Genomic DNA, 20161 nt, shown 5'->3' with positions numbered 1-20161 from the left:
GCAGATGCACACAGGGTTGTAACAGCGCATAACTGGTCTGCTGACAACAAAGTGTATTTTGCTCGTTACTGTGATTTCAATACATGAGTTGTTGTTCATAATCTATCATTTTTTTAATGGTAAAAAAAATAAGTGCGTCCCTAGGATGCACGATTGTGAGTTTAGTATACATATTTTTAGATTTAATTTCAATGTGTCAGACAGAGACGCTTAAGGCGTACCTAGCAATATCACTACGTGTACTGTATTGGCCCATCCATCCATCCATCCATCCATTTTCTACCGCTTGTCCCATTCAGGCGAGTGCATGTAATCAAGCTCAGTGTTGCAAACCTAGCAAACTGTCGTTAGGGTTGCTCAACAAAATCAATTCACTTCTAAATCGTGATTTGTATTTATTTCCATTCTACATTGATCTACAATGTTCGAGAATCGATAAGAAATATAAAAAAAATTAATTAAATATTTTATTTGTACAAATTTGTTTGTGTTGTATTTTATAAGTATTGCATTTATATGTATTATCAGTTGCTTTTTAAATGTATATGCAAAGTATTGTAAAGCTGGGATTGTGCTGGAGTTGATATATTTTCTTTTATGAGATTGATTACCCTTGCTCCTGATGGGTGCTGGTTAGCGCCTTGCATGGCAGCTCCCTCCATCAGTGTGTGAATGTGTGTGTGAATGGGTAAATGTGGAAGTAGTGTTAAAGCGCTTTGAGTACCTTGAAGGTAGAAAAGCGCTATACAAGTACAACCCATTTATTTATTTATTTATGATTAACTAAGATTTGTGTAAAAAAAATCAACATTTATATATATATATATATATATATATATATATATATATATATATCACCTGGTGGCCTAGTGGTTAGAGTGTCCGCCCTGAGATCGGTAGGTTGTGAGTTCAAACCCCGGCCGAGTCATACCAAAGACTATAAAAAATGGGACCTATTACCTCCCTGCTTGGCACTCAGCATCAAGGGTTGGAATTGGGGGTTAAATCACCAAAAATGATTCCCGGGCGCGGCCACTGCTGCTGCTCACTGCTCCCCTCACTTCCCAGGGGGTGACCAAGGGGATGAGTCAAATGCACAGGACACATTTCACCACATCTAGTGTGTGTGTGACAATCATTGGTACTTTAACTTAAATGTTGATCATATGAAAAGGAGACGAGAACTGCGCTTGTTCTATAATAATGTGTACAACAGCACCATCTGCTGGTGTTATCAACACACACGCGGAGACGAACATGAATTAATTAAACAGTGTCTAATATTTCATTTATTAATAGTATTTAATTTCTAACTGTTGGAGTGGCAGAGGTCTTTCGATGTCGGGGTTAGCAATGATGTTTTCAGGAGAGCAGGGTTCAGTAAAGCGACACATTCTTAACACCAGGGAGCGCTGTAGAAATGTGTTTTCTATTATTTTACACATATATGCCACGAGAAACATTTTTGTATTTCAATTGAATTGTGTGTACCTTACTATCAATTGATTATTTCTAAAGAAGTCTGACGATTTAAAAAAAATGTTTGAATGACACATTTGGTGTGTAGTCTTTTTATTAGTAGTCTGACATGAATGCCTGAACAAAATTATTTGTGGAGTGAAATGTACATACAAAAATAATGGTTAAAATACAACACATTGAAGATAAATAAATGATAAGCTATCACGTGGTGTGTATTTGAATTATAAATGGAGTATTGATTACTTAAGCTGTACCCCTTAAACAGACGGCATTACCGGAAGGTACTTTGTATGGGTCCTGACTTGGGTCTTTTGTAAGCGTGGTAGAAACGAAAGTGTGTGTTTGTTTTGAACCTTTACGGGTAGTCAAGATCGCTATACATGGTCTCTGCCCTTTGTGGAGTCATAATATTGGTGTTAGTTTTTTATAACCATGATGCCAGGAGACAGCCATTCCAAAACTTTATCAATCGCCGCGGTTGCAACGCCTGGAAACTGTCAGAACTGCTCCGTTTTGCACCAGGTATAACCCCTCCTAGTCTTGTACAGGCATGGTAGTTTCCTTTGTTATCGGTCTGGTCTGTTTAAAATGATTAACATTTGCAATGGATGTTTGTTCATCTATGTTATTTTATTATACAGAATTTGACAGACTATGTGTCGTCATTGCTGGTACTCAAACAGAAGATCACCGTTTCAGAGTGAGTATTGACCAGTGAAACTTAGCACATGTACGTTGTTTACAGAACAATGTTTAGTCTTTATGAAGTGCAGTAAATTGGTTGAAATGGTGAATTAATTTCAGCAACGTAGGAATTATTCATTATAAATAGGGATGATGTTTGATAAGAAATTATCGAGTTCGAGCCTATTATCGAATCCTCTTATCGAACCGATTCCTTATCGATTCTCTTATCGAGTCCAGATAGGTTGTTGTATATGGAAAAAAACACACAATATTTGGTTTAACAAATCACTTCACATTCTCTACTGCTCGCTACTATAGTTTTACCATGTCTGAGTTATTGTGCAGAAATGTGGGGAAATAACTACAAATGTGCGCTACATTCCTTAACCGTGTTACAAAAAAATAATAATTGGACTGATACATAATGTTGGATGTAGAGAACATACAAACACTTTATTTATTGAGTCAAAAATATTAACGTTCGATGATTTGGTAAAATTGCAAACAGCTAAAATGATGTGGAATTAAATGATGGAATGGATTAAGTAAAGAAGTTAAACATTGTACTGATATGATCCAGTTTAAGAGGTTGTTCAAATGAATAGTGCTTACAAAGTACAAAGAAGAAGAATGACGAGAAATACTTTCAACCTTATTGGAAATAAGATATTCTTCATCTCAGTATATTAATAATGACTATATTAATTAATTACATATTACAAAACTGTTGTATATACTAATTCACAGGTATTTTATTATAAAAAGGTCAGTAAATGATGTATATATTTGTAAACGCTATGAAGTGGGAAAGGGGTAGGATTAAATAAGCTTTACTTCTTCCTACTCCTGTAAAGTGAAATTATATGACACTGTGATGTATTATACTGTAAGTGTGTTCATGTTCCAAATAAACTAAAGAAATAAAGAAAGCACTAATTTATTAGACAGACTTGCAAACTGTGTCGTGGTGTAGGCTACAAGATAACGTTAACGTTATCAAACACATACAAAAAGGCTCACGTTAACGTTACCATTAGCTGCTCACTATGCTTAGGTAACGTTAGTCTAGCTAACATTACTGCAGTCCTGGTTGACATAAGAGGTAACGTTACTACAAGTGAGCAGATATGGAAATTAACCGGCAACAGTTAACGTTAGTTACTCACCGGCGTCACCGCCACTGTAGCTGGGACAAGGGGAAGCTGGCAGAAGAAGAGGGGCGTTCTTCGTTGTCTCTGTCGCTGCTTCGAAGATACGACACGCTTGTTGTACTTCCCCCGCTTACACGAGAGCGAAGCCTGGCAATAATTGCATGTTGCCGCTTCCTTGTTTTTTTGGTGAATTGAAGCCATGCCTTGGAGCGCTTTTTCCGGTCCATTTTTTTCCTGCTTTCCCCATCTGCGCCTAATGACTGAGCTACGTGACGTCATTTCTTGTGATGTCCCACGGGGCATTTCTTGTCGGGACGGGATTCGTTCCCAGGAATTCGAATAAAGAACCAACTCTTTTTCTTTACTATAGTGGTCTCGATAACGGGTACCGGTTCTCAAAAAGGGATTAGAGTCCGAGGACTCTGTTCTTTTCTTATCGAACAACCGGGAAAACCGGTTTCGAGCATCATCCCTAATTATAAATACAAAAAAATCACATCTAGAGCATTATAAACTGTTTATGTACGGTTTATAATATTATGACTGCCCCCTAGACATAAAATAACACCCCCGTGTTCACCATCTCCAAGTTGGGGAGGAGATCTTGCCCCATGTGGAGGAGTTCAAGTACCCCGGAGTCTTGTCCACGAGTGAGGGAAGAGTGGATTGTGAGATCGACAGGTGGATCGGTGCGGCGTCTTCGGTTATGCGGACGCTGTGTCGATCCGTTGTGGTGAAGAAGGAGCTGAGCCGGAAGGCAAAGCTCTCAATTTACCGGTCGGTCTACGTTCCCATCCTCACCTATGGTCATGAGCTTTGGGTTATGACCGAAAGGACAAGATCACGGGTACAAGCGGCCGAAATGAGTTTCCTCCGCCGGGTGGCGGGGCTCTCCCTTAGAGATAGGGTGAGAAGCTCTGTCATCCGGGAGGAGCTCAAAGTAAAGCCGCTGCTCGTCCGCATTGAGAGTAACCAGATGAGGTGGTTCGGGCATCTGGTCAGGATGCCACGAGAACGGCTCCCTAGGTAGGTGTTTAGGGCACGTCCGATCGGCAGAATGCCACGGGGAACACCCAGGACACCTTGGGAAGACTAGGTCTCCTGGCCGGCCTGGGAACGCCTGGGGATCCCCCGGGAGGAGCTGGACGAAGTGGCTGGGAAGAGGGAAGTCTGGGGTTCCCTGCTTAGGCTGCTGCCCTCGCGACCCGACCTCGGATAAGCGGAGGAAAATGGATGGATGAATGGTGTTCACCTTTACACTCGTTTATTCCAGTGTATTCATGTTGTCATTAGCCACGATATCATCTATTTGCCATTGCTATTGTAGTATTGCTATTTTTTTGTTATTTTAACAATTTGTATGCTTGAAAATGCTTAATTTAGACCAAAAATACACACACATGTTTGGATTTTTTTCCCACCAAATGAATCTGTGACATAGAAAACTAATCTTTGAAGCGCAGTATGGTAAAGGACGTCAGAAATGAACACCAGTGTTTCTCCCAAGTTTGCTGTCCCATTAAGCTGCTTGGGGTGCAGTCGCGCGAAAACGTCATCTTCTAATTTGCTAATTTTGACAGGGACTCGAAAAATAGGCGTCAAGTAAGGCAAATCTTAAAGCGTCACAAACTTACATCAGCAGTGACTTCTGCATCGATTGAAGCTACAGATCGTAACATTAAAAAAAAGTTTTAAAGTAAAAGGTTTCGAAATAACAGGCATGTGATAGTACTCAATCTTTTTATGGAAGGTGACATTCATCAATGGTGAGCTGCTACTAAGAAATGAATGTATTGGAAACACTGCACACATATGCCCGCCCATCAATCCGTTTTCCATTGCTTGTCCCTTTTGGGGATCGCGCGGGGGCTGGAACCTATCCCAGCTGCACTTGGGCGGAAGGCAGTGTACACTCTGGATAAGTCGCCACCTCATTGCAGGGCCAATACAGCTAGATAAACATTCATACGCTCGGGCCAATTTTAGTGTTACCAATCAGCCTCTCCCCAAGTACATGTCTTTGGAGGAGGGAGGGTGCTTGTTTATTAATTGTTTGTCAATTGTACGTTTGGCATTTCTGCTTCAGTGACACAACCCGGCTGAAAGAACAACTGGAGGAGCTTCAGATCCAATTTATTACTTTGGAGAAAAAGACGAAAGATTATGAATCTTTGCAAGCTGAGTTGGAAGGACAAAAGGTATGTGCTCTGCAGAATCTTTTAATATTCCCTTAGCTGTTTATGTTGATATGGAGCCAGAACTCCGACAGTAAGTTTTGGCATTGTAAAAAATAATTTGACATTTTCTGAAAAAGTTGTATTGCCACTGAATCACGCATTGGGATTATAAAATTTTGAATTAAACAATAAAATAGACATTATTTTTTTTTGTATCATAAGATGTTTTTTTTTTTTAAATACACTAATTTTGTTAAGTGCCACAGGTTTTTATTTTCAACTTGGTGTTTCCCCTATAGTATTTGCCCAAAATAATAGTATCAAATCTATGTTGCCGATAACAACCTGAATATTACTCTGAAAATCAGTGGTATCGCACATCACAGAGAGGTGTTTAAAAATATCTACAGTTTAAATAGCTTCATAATAATGTAGTGTTTTAATAGTATATAACTAAACTATGTGTATGAAACAAATGTGTTTTTTATAAGCTAACCATTTCAAGCACATGTCCGTATGATGCAGTGTCATCTGTTGTACATGTGTAATTATATACAGTAGGTAGTGAGTATGTGTGTAATGTGTATTTAAGCAAAATATTGTATTTTAAAATGCCTTGCTTGACATTTAATATTCTAACTTGCCTTAATACAGAAGATTATTCAAGACTATGAACACATCTCGAAGGAAGTGGAGATGTTGAAGCAAGAAAACAAAAATACACTGTCTGAGTAAGTAGTTGTAACAATATGCTTCATTTGATCAAAGTCTTCATCATAATTACATCAATATATGTCCTATCCCTCAGGAATCGAAACCTTGGTAACCAGCTAAAGGATGCAAAAGGTACTTGGTAACAATACTCTAAAAAACAACTTTCAATCACTGACAATTTGTAAATATTTTTTCTTTCAAATGTTTAGAGCTCCTTGAAACTCAATCTTTTGAGCATGCACTACTTAAGAGGGAAAATACCTCGCTAGAAAACGATCTACTAAAAGCACAAGTAAGTTGTGTGCGTGCGTGTGTGTGTGTGTGTGTGTGTGTGTGTGTGTTTGTGTTTGTGTTTGTGTGTGTTATGTACAGTCATGGCCAAAAAATGGCACCCCTGCATTTTTGTCAGATAATGCACCACTTCTCCCAGAAAATTGTTGAAATTACAAATGCTTTGGTATTCACATGTTTATTTCTTTTGTTTGCATTGGAACAAAAAAAAAAGAAGCCCAGTGTGATATTATTTTACACAGAACTCCAAAAATGGACTGGACAAAAGTATTGGCACCTTTTCAAAATTGTAAGAAATAGTTCTTCTTTAAGCATGTAATGCTCCTTTAATTTGTAATTAAACTCACCTGTCGCAAGTAACAGGTGCTGGCAATATAGAAATCACACTTGCAGCCAGTTAAAATGGAGAAACGTTGTCTCAACCTTAATGTTGTGTGTACCACTCTGAGCATGGAGAAAAGAAAGAAGAGCAAAGAACTCTCAGAAGATTTTAGAACTAAGATTGTGGAAAAGCATGGACAATCTCCAGGCTACAAGTCCATCTCCAGAGATCTAAATGTTCCTGTGTCTACTGTGCGCAATGTCATCAAGAAGTTTAAAGGCCATGGCACTGTAGCTAACCTCCCTGGATGTGGACGGAAGAGAAAAATTGATAAAAGACTACAACGAAGGATTGTTAGAATTGTGGATATAGAACCTCGATCCACTTCCAAACAAATTCAAGCTGACCTGCAGACACAGGGTACAACAGTGTCAGCTCGCACTATACGTCGTCATCTCAATGAAAAGGGACGCTATGGTAGGAGACCCAGGAGGATCCCGCTGCTGACACCAAGACATAAAAAAGCAAGACTGGAGTGTGCAAAAACTTACCTGAGGAAGCCAAAATCCTTTTGGGAGAACGTCCTGTGGACAGATGAGACTAAAGTGGAGCTTTTTGGTAAAGCACATCATCACACTGTTTACAGAAAACAAAATGAGGCCTTCAAAGAAAAGAACACCATTCCTACAGTCAAACATTGTAGAGGTTCACTGATGTTTTGGGGTTGCTTTGCTGCTTCTGGTACCGGATGCCTTGACTGTGTGCATGGCATCATGAAATCAGAGGACTACCAAAGAATTTTGGGGCATAATGTAGGGCCCAGTGTCAGAAAGCTGGGTCTCCGTCAGAGGTCATGTGTCTTCCAGCAGGACAACGGCTCAAAGCATACTTCAAAAAGCACACAAAAAGGGCTTAAAAGCGCTGCAAAGTTCTGAAGTGGCCATCAACGAGTCCAGATCTAAATATAGAATATCTGTGGCGAGATCTAAAAACAGCAGTTGGGAGAAGACACCCTTCAAATCTGAGAGACCTGAAGCAGTTTGCAAAAGAAGTGTGGTCCAAAATTCCAGTAGCAAGGTGTAAGAAACTCATTGATGGTTACAGGAAGCGATTGATTTCAGTTATTTTTTCCAAAAGGTGTGCTACCTAATATTAAGTCTTGTCCTGTCCATTTTTGGAGTTCTGTGTAAAATAATATCAGATTTGACTTTTTTTTTTGTTCCAATTCAAACAAAAGAAATAAACATGTGAATACCAAAGCATCTGTAATTTGAACAATTTTTCTGGGAGAAGTGGTGCATTATCTGACAGAAATGCAGGGCTGCCAATATTTTGGCCATGACTGTATGTGTGTGTGTGTGTGTGTGTGTGTGTGTGTGTGTGTGTGTGTGTGTGTGTGTGTGTGTGTGTGTGTGTGTGTGTGTGTGTGTGTGTGTGTGTGTGTGTGTGTGTGTGTGTGTGTGTGTGTGTGTGTGTGTGTGTGTGTGTGTGTGTGTGTGTGTGTGTGTGTGTGTGTGTGTGTGTGTGTGTATATGTATATGTATATATATATATATATATATATATATATATATACATATACACGTGTGTGTGTGTGCGTGTGTTTGATGCTCATTCTGCATCTGGTGAACTCAAAATAAAACAATCTTTTCTTTTCAGTCATCCTTGGACACATCTAAAAAAAAGGCTGAACAACTCAAACAACTAAAAGAGGATCATGCCAAGACAACGAGCATGTAAGAAACAGTGATTGTTTAATTCAAGATGTATTTTGATCATTCTTACCACCAAAGCCCTCAATAGAAAATTAAATTAACAAACTGCTGCAGTTATGTTTTTTTTTTTTTTTTTAATTCATGAACCTTTTAGCTGCCTGAATTTTGTTCCTGAAAACCTGTTTTGTTTTGCCCGTCAACAGAAAAGACAACCTTGCAAATAAACTTGCACAGCTTGAAGGTTTGTATTTAATAACTTTTTCTATTTTGGTCACAAATATGCCTTAAATTTGTACAACAATACCTGTTTTCCCCCCTTTGCAGAATCTGTTTCCCAAAAGAATAATGAAATAACGCAGCTTACTAAACAGAAGAGACTGCTGGAGAGAAACATTTCTGACTTTCAGGTGCAGTACCTTTGTGAATCCTTAATAGAAAGGTTATGGTATGGCAAGATAAATTAATTTAAATTTAATGTTGTGATAATTACAGGTAAGACTTTTAAAACTGGAGCGAGAAAGAAATAAAGGTAAGAGCATTTGAAATATATGTATGTTTTGTTGAAAGTATTATATTTATTATATATAACAGTGGTCCTCAATCCTTGGTCCAGGTTCGTACTGGGCTGCCAATTTTTTTCTCAGGATATTTTAGTTCGAAAGAATCCACACGTCTGCCCATGTGTTATCACACGTGACACATCGAAGTACACCTTTACATTTACAGTAAGCAAGGCCGGACTTACTTTTAGGCAGTTGCATGGGGCACTGAGATTTCCAGGGCCCCCAAAATGTATCATAACAAATGTTAAATAGAGTTTTCTTCTACTTAAAACGTTTTTTGTGCTCTTCAGAATATATTAAAATGCTTAATCAATCATGAACATTTGTGACAGCTTGGGGAGCTTTCTCACGTAATGCACTATTCCATGCTCAGACTTGATTCCGGAAGGCTGACCAAAACAAACCTGTTATTAGAGGTTTTTATAAAGATGTAGCAGAGATACCCAAGTAGAGCGGAGAAGGTGAGAAGAAAGCAAACCGTTTTTGGTAAAACTACCCCAAGTGAACTTCTTAGTGACACTGAATATATTTGATCAACACAACTCAAGCTACTGTCGGTGCAGGATGCAAGTTGAGAATTACACTTTTTATCACAAATATGTGAGTATTAAAGCACTCGAAATGGCAGGCTATTGTAACAGAGGGTCTGGTCAGATGTAGTGGAAGCTCAGCAGGTAGGAACTTGTGAGGCACTCAAGACCTCTCTTTTTCCTGTCAGTCACACACTAACGATCTAGCGCTACACGTCAATAAGGATCTCTAAATATGGCTTACACTTTGCTAAATGTTGATTTTTGTCCCTCACTTACTATCAGTTACAGAAAAAGTTTTGGGATCAGTCATACTGAATGCACATCTCACCAAGCTTTAATGTGCAGCCTTGGACTTTTTGTTATGTGGAGGGCCCAATTGACTAGGTTTGCTTTAGGCCCCAAAATAACTAAATATGCCTCCGATGGTAAGCTAGCAAAATGAGTTGCAGTAAACAAGGACCGGACACTGGTTTTGCATTAATTTATTTTGGTGTGGCAGTACTACAGTAATTTGAGTGATATATGTAAAGTAAACTGTTATTGTTTTTTCCCCCTTTATTCATATTACATGATTAAGACCCCTTTACCCTACAAAGACTCAAAAAGGTGTGGGGACCACTGATATATATAGTACTGTATATATAAGTTTAAAACCTGCACACGAGTTGCACAATTAGTCTTGTTGTTTCTCGTTTAGAATGCAAGAGTGCATCAACTCAAGTAAAAACACCTACAGAACATAGAGTTGACAAAGGTAAACTATTGAAAAATTTTATGGAGAGCATAAACAAGTTTTAAATGTGAATATATTGTGTGGATGGTATTTTTACAGACAAGGTTCAGATGCTTCTAAAACAATTGTGGGCTTGTGTGGAACCTGAACACCAGGAATCCGCTAACTCGTTGCACTTACACGGTGAGTCCGCTTGATATTTGCTCCTTTCATTTAGAAGACTGACTGTAGACCATTTAACAATGTTGATCTCTGTTATTTATATGCCTCCTTATTTGTTCTTGTAATTTCAGAAGTCTACTCCAATGCTAAGCAGTTCTTTACCACTTCTCACCAAAGCACTTACACTCAGAAGGTCGAATCCCAGACCCCTTTCAAGAGTAACAGAAACATCCAAAAGTCCCCCATCCAGACAACTTTGACTTACACAAACTTAAAAGCCCCACGGCATGCACAGAAAACCACAAAACAAGCATCTCCACAGATCACAAAAGACACAAAGCAAACACAAGAACCCTTTTTAACAAACAAGCACTCACCTAAGCAAGACATACCAAAGGAGCCTTCTGACACAGCCAGTCCTTATGAGATATTGGACTGGTTTAAGCCATTGCAACCATGCCTATCTCCACTACCTGATACTGTAAGAATGTATTGAATTATGCACTGACAAAAATGTTTATTTTTATTTTTCTCATAGTAATAAAATGTGTTGCGTGTTTCTTTCAGGAAAAAGAAACCGAGCCTATGGAGACTGCAAAAAGAGAAACGGAAAACAAAGTCCTACCTGGCAATCACAACATTCATTCTAATCAAGACAAGTTAGACCTTTTAACATCATATTCAGACCATTCTCCGAAACCTCATTCACCCATAGTTGGTGCAAATGCATGCTTGTGTGATGTCTCAACACATGAAATTGATTGCTCTTCCAGTCTACCAGAGTCTACTATTACCACAGATTTGAAGGATGAAAGGCATTGTAAATATGGTGCAGAAATGCAGATTGAAGAGGATAGTGTGAAGCAATTGGCATCCTTTTCTTCATCAGAAACCACACTTCCTGTTCAGGAACCCTTGTCAAACACAGTTAGTAAGAAGCCGAGCTGTGTGGAACCTGTAAGTAGCTGTGCTGCAGGTATCATCCAAGAAACTGTACACTGTAATTCTACAGATTCTGAAGTAGAGCCAAACAAAGATGACTCAGCAACTATTACAGAGATGGGCATTAACAAAGTATTTGATACCAAAACCCATCCCAGTATTTGTGAGGAATCTCCCAAAGAAATGGTGGTCAACAAGGAAGTGGCTCTGCAGTCAGTTACTTGCGTCATTTATGGGCAGACACAAGATAATTCCAACAAGAAACATGCATCTGAATATGGGAATAGCAACCATGATTCAAGTGGCTATGCACTGGGAGCTGAAAATGCCAGAGTCCTAAATCCCCAGGAGAATGCAGATCACAAAGGAAAAGACTCAGAAATGCGAGACGACAAACCGTGTATATTGAACTGTGACGCCAGTAGTAATGTTGCATATACACAAAGTGAAGACATAAAAGAAAAGGAGTCATTCTATCATACAGACAAAATGGAGGAAGCCCAGGAAACTGCCAAGGGTAATGGAGCAGTTTCTCCAAACAATCCAAGTAGCATTACACTTCCAATGTCAAGGATTGAGGATATAGATGAAACTATTGCCCGTCATATACCTTGTGTTACAACAACGGCAATGACTGATCCAAAGGACACGTTGATGAGTGACAAACAAGCTGATCTTGGAATTTCTCTTCCAGACACGACATTCAACTCTAAATCTTCTAAAGAAAATATGCATTTGCTCTGCAGTCAGCTCAGGCTTTCTCATTTAACCCCTAATTCAATCACCGCAAAACCAGAAGAAATTCACCTTGGTGTAAATGGCAATTCAAATAAAACACCCACAGAGGCATTGATACATTTAGAGAAAGAAGATGTTGTAGGAGAGGTTGTTGTCAAAGACTCAACTCAGGACGTTTCTTGTGATGGCCAACCAGTTAGCACTCTCAAACAGACCACTGCAGATGTGAATGGACCAGATACATCTGATTTCTCTACTGAAGTGCCTGATGAACAATATGACTTAATCAGAGGAGTAGATTATACAGCTGATATGGTCACAAATGCAGCTACTGAACCACCTTTGTCGTCAGAGTCTATAGGTGAAGTTCGCACTGAAATTGGTCCTCCGCTCCCTCCGATCATCACCCCTCTAAGGACACCTTCAAAAGAAAGCAAACCAATCAATCCAAGGCATGCAATTGGAAAGCTTTTATTCCCCTCTCCAATGGGTAGCTTGCCGTCCCCTTCCACTCCAGTTCAGACCCCTTTAACTCCCAATAGTCAAACAATGAGTTCTAATGGAGTACTACCTTCATCACCTCTTCAGTTTGGCTCTGCCACCCCAAAACATGCGGTGCCTGTCCCAGGTCGTTTGCCAGCTACAGTGAATTCTTCACACTCTGCAGCCCCCTGCCCATCTCAGGAAAATTCAATGACTATTCTGGATAGCATGTACCCAGAACTCTCTGCACGTGCCCGCACACTGAGCATTCTTAGAGGGAATCTCAGCATTAGTTCTTCGGAAAGCGGAACCTCACCTCCAACAACTGACACTCAGATGTCAAGTTTTAAAACGGTCTCTTCCACATCAACCGCTTTCACCAATGAGATAAGAGGAGAAAAACGACCTGCCACTGACTTGACTCAGCCTAAAAACCGTAAGTGTTTTCGGCAAGACAGCAGCTCTCCAGGAGCCGTCTACAAAGTGACCAACGGTGGCGATGAGTCAGCATCGCCTCAGACTCTGAAGATCACTCAGAATGATAAAAAGAAAACTGTTCCATCACTAGAGGGTGAAGAACCTGTTGAGCAAAATGTCATTGTCCGACTTTTGAAAAGAATTGAACACCAAGCTTTTGACATCCTGCTTGTGATCCAGAGCCAAGTGTATGTTGGTAACTTCTCAAAAAAACCTGTCCTGAGAGATGAGGAGCACGAAGTCCTCTCTGAGATTTGTCAGAGCAACTTGGTTAGTATGCCTATTTAATGTTTTCATTTTTTTGTTATTTATTAGCAAAAAGACTAGTTCAAATGAAAAACATGCCTGTGCAGTATTTAATTAAGACTTGAAGAACTTCACCTTACTGAGGGAAAATATGTAAGATAAATGATTACAGTTAGTACTCTGCGTCCATGTGAACTTATGTATTTGTGTATGTTTTGTCTTGACCTAAAGGCAGACGATATGATGTTGGCCATCTTGAACAAATTGAAAACAGAGAAGAGAGACTTGTGCAAAAATTATATGCAGGCCCTGTGCAGAGTCTACACGGCCATCTGTCGACAGAAGAGAGACTTTGAAAAGGCTCATATCCTGGCTTATAGCTTGCTTGTGGAAGGTTTGTGGTATTCGTCATATTTCTGTTATTACTTGGATGCCATCTTAAGACATAAAGTTGTGACTGTATTGTTTATTCAGGTGCTCTTATTTTTGAAGACTATATTTTCTATGTAGACAGGTATACTGACGCAAAGGAGCAAGATTTGCTCCCTAAATTATGAACACTTTCGAATATTGGACTAAATTTGGCACCACATATGCTTTAAATTCTATGTATCTTTGATCCGGTTTTTCCTGCTCCAGATTTCCCGGATTGCTCCAAGCTGATTTTATTTATGGTGACAACATGGCCCACTGTTTTGTCTCATAGCAGCCTCCTATGCCAAGCTATACACACAGTCACCCAACTTAAAGCAACTTGTGAAGTCTTCAAGTGCCTCTCAGCATACCTTGAATGGGAAAAGGTATAAAGTCAAGGTTTCGGTTTATATCATTTTGTTATGTCGGCCTCATGTCTTTGTGCTCATTTAGTGCTTTGCTTCCATTCAGGTTTATATGTGCACTGAATGGGCACATCCATGTAAACTGACCACTTGAATAAGATTTGATAAAAGGTATGGGTGTTCTGATCAGATATTGGTATCAGATATCGGCAAAAAAAAAAAAACAAGTGTCGGATGATACCGGCTTGCATCTAAAATCTCTGATACAAGCAGTCCTGCAGCATGTTTACTTGTGCAAAGCTGGACAAAGAGTTAACATCTAAATATTGTCCAATAAGCACACAAGTTTGATCGTTCCTTGAATTGTAGTGAAGTAATTTACAAAAGGTAAACATGGCAGGCTATTAAGGGCTAACAGCTACACAACAGCTAAGCACACAGGCTAGACATATACATAATAATTGTCATTAACTGAACAAGATTGCAGTCTAAAACACAACGTTTATCAATATAAACAAGTACCATATATTTTTGTTGCATATTACTTAGGGATACAACATCTCCAAGACAAGCATATTGGAAAGTATCCTCTAAAAAATGTGTCTGGATTATTTAATTTACTCAACATGCACTAAATTTAATGAATTTTTGTGACCACTAGTTGTTGCCAAAAACAAATTAACACTCCACTTAAATATCATAAATCTGTTTTACTGATAGTGATTTTTATACCCACCACTGCTCTCTCAGTAATTTCACTTGATCAAGCCTTTTCTAGCATTCCACACTACAAAATTATGTATTTTTTTAGTTTATTTCTTCGGTCAGTGGTCAACAAAATAAAGAAACAACTGTACATCCATGAATTCATAAGTTGACAATTTTACAGACCAAAAAGGTTTAGGCTGAAGTTAAACACCTATTTCGCCTAACCCTATTAAAAAACTCAAATGTAAGATGTCGTAAAACCAGGAGACATCGCACTCTGATTTTGAGCTTAATAGACATGTAAAATTTCCTTTACACAACATATTACAAATACACCTACACAGCATACATACACACTGTTCTAATAGATACACAGTAAAGACATAGACAAACAGTTGTGAAATATCCTTGTACACTCATACATGTTGGTTAAACATTTGTAGCAATAATATACTATATACAAACACTTATATTTCCATTATTATTGATGTCCCACATTTAATTTTGTGATTAAAATGTATAATAGTATTAACTAGTGGTGTTTATTCAAGAGCGATATATTTTTGTAAGACTTTGGTCTGAAAGTTTTTTTTAAATGTGTGAATGGAACTGGTAAATTTTAAGGCATCACCCGAGCTGTTCCATAGATGAACCCCCCTGACAGAAACACATCTACTTTTTAAACTAGTTCTCATGTTTGCTTTCTGAAAGACAGATGAACCTCTGAGGTCGTAGGGACTCTCCCTGGGTTTGAACCTCTCCTGTAGACACTGAGGCAGCATGCGGTTATTAGCTTTATACGTCACAATAGCAGTGTTGAGGTCAACAAGATCATGTAGTTTTAACGTTTTTAATTTAATGAAAAGAGCATTGGTATGAGCATAATAATCCGCATAATTTACAATTCTAATGGCTTTCTTTTAAAGTACGGTAAGAACATTGAGTTGATGTTTAATTTATAATTATTACCCCAGATTTCAACACAATAATTGAGATAAGGAAGTACGAAATAATTGTATAACATGTTAAGAGCATTTTGATTTACAGAGTTTTTAAGTTTATATAACAAATCAATAATTTGTGCCATCTTTGTCATGAGTATAATTTTGTGCAGTTTCCAATTTAATTTGTCATCTATATAGATTTCCAAAAATGTTTTTGAATACACCCTTTCTATTTCCATATCATCAATCCTTATGTGACACGGTATGTTAATTTTCTTATTTCCAAAAAGTATATATTTTGTTTTATTTAAGTTGATTGATAGTATATTAGCATCAATCCTTTGCTTTAAAATTAAGAGTTCACTCTCTACGGTCTCTAGGAGCTGGCCAAGATCTTGCTCAGAACAGGACAGGCTTGTATCATCAGCAAAGATAATACAGTTTAGTTTTTCAAAGATTTTACAGATATCATTAATATACAACATAAACAATTGTGGTCCCAGTACAGAACCTTGGGGTACTCCATGTGTTAAAATATTTTTCTCTGAATTAAAATGTTTCATATGCACATACAGTTCTCTGCCACCAAGATAACTTTTCAACCAATAATGAGGAAGACCTCATCAAACATTCATCAAACATTTTGTTCAAAAGTAATGTGTGATCAATGGTGTCAAAGGCCTTGCTCAGGTCAATAAAAACGCCAACAGTGAACTCCTTATCAATTGTAATGGTTACCTCAACTATTTCAATCACTGCCATGGAAGTGAACCTGTTTAATCGAAAACCATAAGTTGTTCACTTAGCAAGCGGTGCTTATCAATAAAACTGTAATCTTGATACGAATAATTTTTCAAGGACTTTTGAAAATGGTGGGAGTAAAGATGCCTATAGTTTGTAAACTGATGCTCATCTCCACTTTGGAAGATGGGAATAACTTGCCATTTTCATTTTCATTGGAAATACATCTTTTATAAAAAGAAATATTACATATATAGGTGAAGGAAACAGCTATATAATCAACAATTTCTTTGATCAGAGAGATGTCTAAATCATAGCAGTCTGTTGACTTATTGTTTTTTAAGGAATTTACAGTTTTTGTGATTTTACTTTCATGAACAGGAGAAATGAAAAATGATTCAAAGTTGTTTTGAATGATTTGTTCATTAAATTTGACAATGTTTTCTAATTGTACAATTTAATTTGCTAAATTGGGTTCAACATTGACAAAGAACGTGTTAAATGCATGATTCTCTTAGGGTTATTTATAGGTAGATTATTTGTTTAGTATGCACTATGATTTGCGTTGATATTGTATAGGATTAATATCAGTATCGTCCAATACTCAAGGCTCCAATATCTGTATTGTATCAGAAGTGGAAAAAGTTGTATCAGGACACCCCGAGTAAAAGTCAGAAATGCCTTTTAGAAAAATTACTGTAGTTTAGATTTGAAGTCACTGTTCCAATTGAGAAAATTAATGAAACCAAAACATCCTGTGCCCCTTCAGACTTCCCCCTGTGATATCGACGTTCTAATTGCCAGGACACTCTCTGAGATGCGGTCAAATTTAGGGTCCTTTTTCGCAAAACACAGTCGATACGGTGACGACTTGGGAACAGAGGCTTGGGAACAGGTGTTCACTATGCACCTTCTCTGTGCACACAAGTCCTGGGAGTGGAGCTATGATCATATCTTGAGGTAGGGATCATTCACCAAAATGCTAAAACTGCATTCCATGTAGTTAAAGAAATGTTTTAAAATACAATTGTATATTTGAGCAAAAAGACAGCATTGATTTTCTTTTTTGGAATTTGCTGAATAGAACAGTTACATTATTTGTATGATAAAATGTGTTTTTGTGCACTGACAGTAAAGAGTTGTGGCCAATGATGAACACATGGGTGTCACAGTCCCGAGACCAGCAGGTGCCCATCTCAAACATGACGGTGGCAGCTGTCCTGCGGCTCATTGGTCAGTTGTTGTTGATGTATTTGGTATCCACCTTCTTTCACACCTGAATGCTTAATTGTATTTTTACTTTTCCTAAACAGGGCGCCTTGGCCAGCTGGGAATCAAAGAAAATAACATTTCTTCAGTGTTATCAGTCGCCAATGTCATCAATACATTTGGTAGGCAGAGCCAGAGTGAAGGTACGTAATCAAGAGAGCACTATCTGTTAAAGGTGGCTGGGTTTGGATTTTCAATGAGCAAGACATGTAATTTTATAATGAACGTGCCGTCCAGGTGTGCCATGGCAGGTGCAGTTAGCAGCCGTGTACTGCATCTTCGACCTGTCGCCATGCAACCCAAAAGAAGCCCTGGACGCGCTTGCAGAGTGGCGAATGGAAGCATCACAGAGCGTTCCCCCTGCTGTCATGAGCTGCATTAACCAGCTGGCCTCGATCTGCAGGCACTCCATAAAATAGAGCACACATCCTTAGGGAAGTGCAATTATGTTGCGCTTCTCCAAAATGTGATTTACACTATTTCAATTTTAAGATCCCAACTAAATCATCTTTGCCATCCCTGGTGAAGCCAGAAAAGAGCATTTGCTTTTATTTGACCTATAACTGTGACCTGAGGCATGCCTTACCACTTTACTCAGACACACCCGCTTACAGTCATGTCTGGACATTGTGTTGATTTAGGAATGTATTGTTATGTGTGTGTCTACTCTTACAGGAATGAGGAAAGTTAAGTGGCAAATACAAAACTTTTTTTTAAATGATTATGGCTGAGGTATTTTAACTATTCCCACTCTGTTACAAGTGGAGGCACACAGATATTACAATATGCTCAGGTAATATTTTAAAGTACTCTTAATGGGCATGTGTTTTAGTTTGACTGTGGTGCTATACTTTGTGGCTTGTAAATACAAATGGTTGTACATCATGGAAAAAATATACCACACCATAGTAAATGTATGTACAGTTTCAGAGATAATTTATTTTTACTATTAAAAAATTCTACATATTAAATATAATCTCTGCCTTCTGGTGTCCCTCACTATGACTTTGTGCAGCATGTTAAAAGTCTAATAAATCGTGATTATCTGACATTGAAACTGATAAAAAGGTGTCTGACGTTCATCGCATTTATGGCTGCCTTTAAAGGGTGACTTGTAACTTTGAATATAAATGTATAATTGCCCAATAGTATTACACAATTGCCAAGCATTTGGTTATTAGACTTTTTTTTTTTACATATAAATTAATGGAAAAGTTAAGTTTGACTCTTTACAAGAAAATGTACTATGGTAAATAATGTAAAAATGTAAAAGATGTATTTTCATGCAGTACATTTATTTTGTCATAAAAACGAAAATGTATGAATATATATTTATATATACTGTATTGTTATTCATTTAATATTGGACACATTTTAAAAGATGCAATTTAATGGATCATATATAGTACATGCTTTCTTTTGAAATACGTTTATTATAACATATTTATGGTTGTATATAAAACATTATTAATACAATTATATGTTTATTAATATTGGACACATTGTTTCCAGGCTTTTGTGGGCCACATACATTGAGATGACGAGCCAGATCTGGCCCCTGTGCCTTGAATTTGACAATAGTGAATTAGAACGCAAATTATGTGTGAGGGTACTGTTATCTCAGCATGACTCAGTGTAGTGTTTGTACCACAAGAAACGAAGTACAGTATAGCAAGTTTTTGGTACCACTACTACTTGATCATGCGTTGGGTTTTTCTGGTTTCTGCTTTTGCACCCCGATTCAGTTTTGACCTTCAAAGTAAAATCCGCTACCACAATAATTTAAAAAGCCTCCATAAGAAACATTGTCATTGACAAGAATCATACATCTGTAAATATTTAGAAATACATTTATTATAACATATAACCTACTCAGTGGCCCAGTGGTTAGAGTGTCCGCCCTGAGATCGGTAGGTTGTGGGTTCAAACCCCGGCCGAGTCATACCAAAGACTATAAAAAAAATGGGACCCATTACCTCCCTGCTTGGCACTCAACATCGTTGGAATTGGGGGTTAAATCACCAAAAATGATTCCCGGGCGCGGCACCGCTGCTGCCCACTGCTCCCCTCACCTCCCAGGGGGTGATCAAGGGGATGGGTCAAATGCAGAACACAAGTTTCACCACACCTAGTGTGTGTATGACAATCATTGGTACTTTAACTTTAAATATTTATTTATGGTTGTATATTATTAATACAATTATATGTTTATTAATATTGGATATTATTTCCAGGCTTTTGTGGGCCACATACATTGAGGTGGCGGGCCAGATCTGGCCCCTGTGCCTTGAGTTTGACACCTGT

General features: G+C 38.2%; 1 protein-coding gene across 2 annotated transcripts; it reads left to right on the top strand.

Moving 5' to 3' along the window:
* Positions 1–1772: 1772 nt before the first annotated feature.
* Positions 1773–19032, top strand: ice1 (KIAA0947-like (H. sapiens)). 2 transcript variants are annotated; one of them, XM_061951068.1, is made up of 20 exons: positions 1773–2004; positions 2124–2182; positions 5407–5518; positions 6152–6228; positions 6306–6343; positions 6421–6503; positions 8484–8560; positions 8743–8780; positions 8864–8946; positions 9032–9068; positions 10333–10389; positions 10468–10551; positions 10662–11011; positions 11098–13440; positions 13648–13810; positions 14056–14216; positions 17358–17548; positions 17721–17821; positions 17902–18000; positions 18095–19032. In XM_061951068.1, the coding sequence occupies exons 1-20, from the start codon at positions 1915–1917 to the stop codon at positions 18274–18276; spliced, it is 4425 nt and encodes a 1474-aa protein (XP_061807052.1). In that variant the 5' UTR covers positions 1773–1914; the 3' UTR covers positions 18277–19032. The 2 variants fall into 2 exon arrangements, with proteins under 2 accessions (XP_061807052.1, XP_061807055.1); XM_061951071.1 differs by lacking the exons at positions 17358–17548; positions 17721–17821; positions 17902–18000; positions 18095–19032 and adding an exon at positions 14302–14385.
* Positions 19033–20161: the final 1129 nt, after the last annotated feature.

Source organism: Nerophis lumbriciformis, linkage group LG04, assembly GCF_033978685.3.
Source record: "Nerophis lumbriciformis linkage group LG04, RoL_Nlum_v2.1, whole genome shotgun sequence".
Lineage (NCBI taxonomy): Eukaryota > Metazoa > Chordata > Actinopteri > Syngnathiformes > Syngnathidae > Nerophis > Nerophis lumbriciformis.
The sequence above is the reverse complement of the archived record's forward strand: the minus strand, read 5'-3'. Positions and strand labels throughout refer to the sequence as shown.

Bases quoted from the DNA above. Each gene is read 5' to 3' on its own strand.
- ice1 (XM_061951068.1), top strand. From the start codon at position 1,915: ATGATGCCAGGAGACAGCCATTCCAAAACTTTATCAATCGCCGCGGTT. The intron at 5,519-6,151 runs GTATGTGCTCTG...GCCTTAATACAG, and splicing joins CTGAGTTGGAAGGACAAAAG to AAGATTATTCAAGACTATGA. The intron at 11,012-11,097 runs GTAAGAATGTAT...TGTTTCTTTCAG, and splicing joins TATCTCCACTACCTGATACT to GAAAAAGAAACCGAGCCTAT.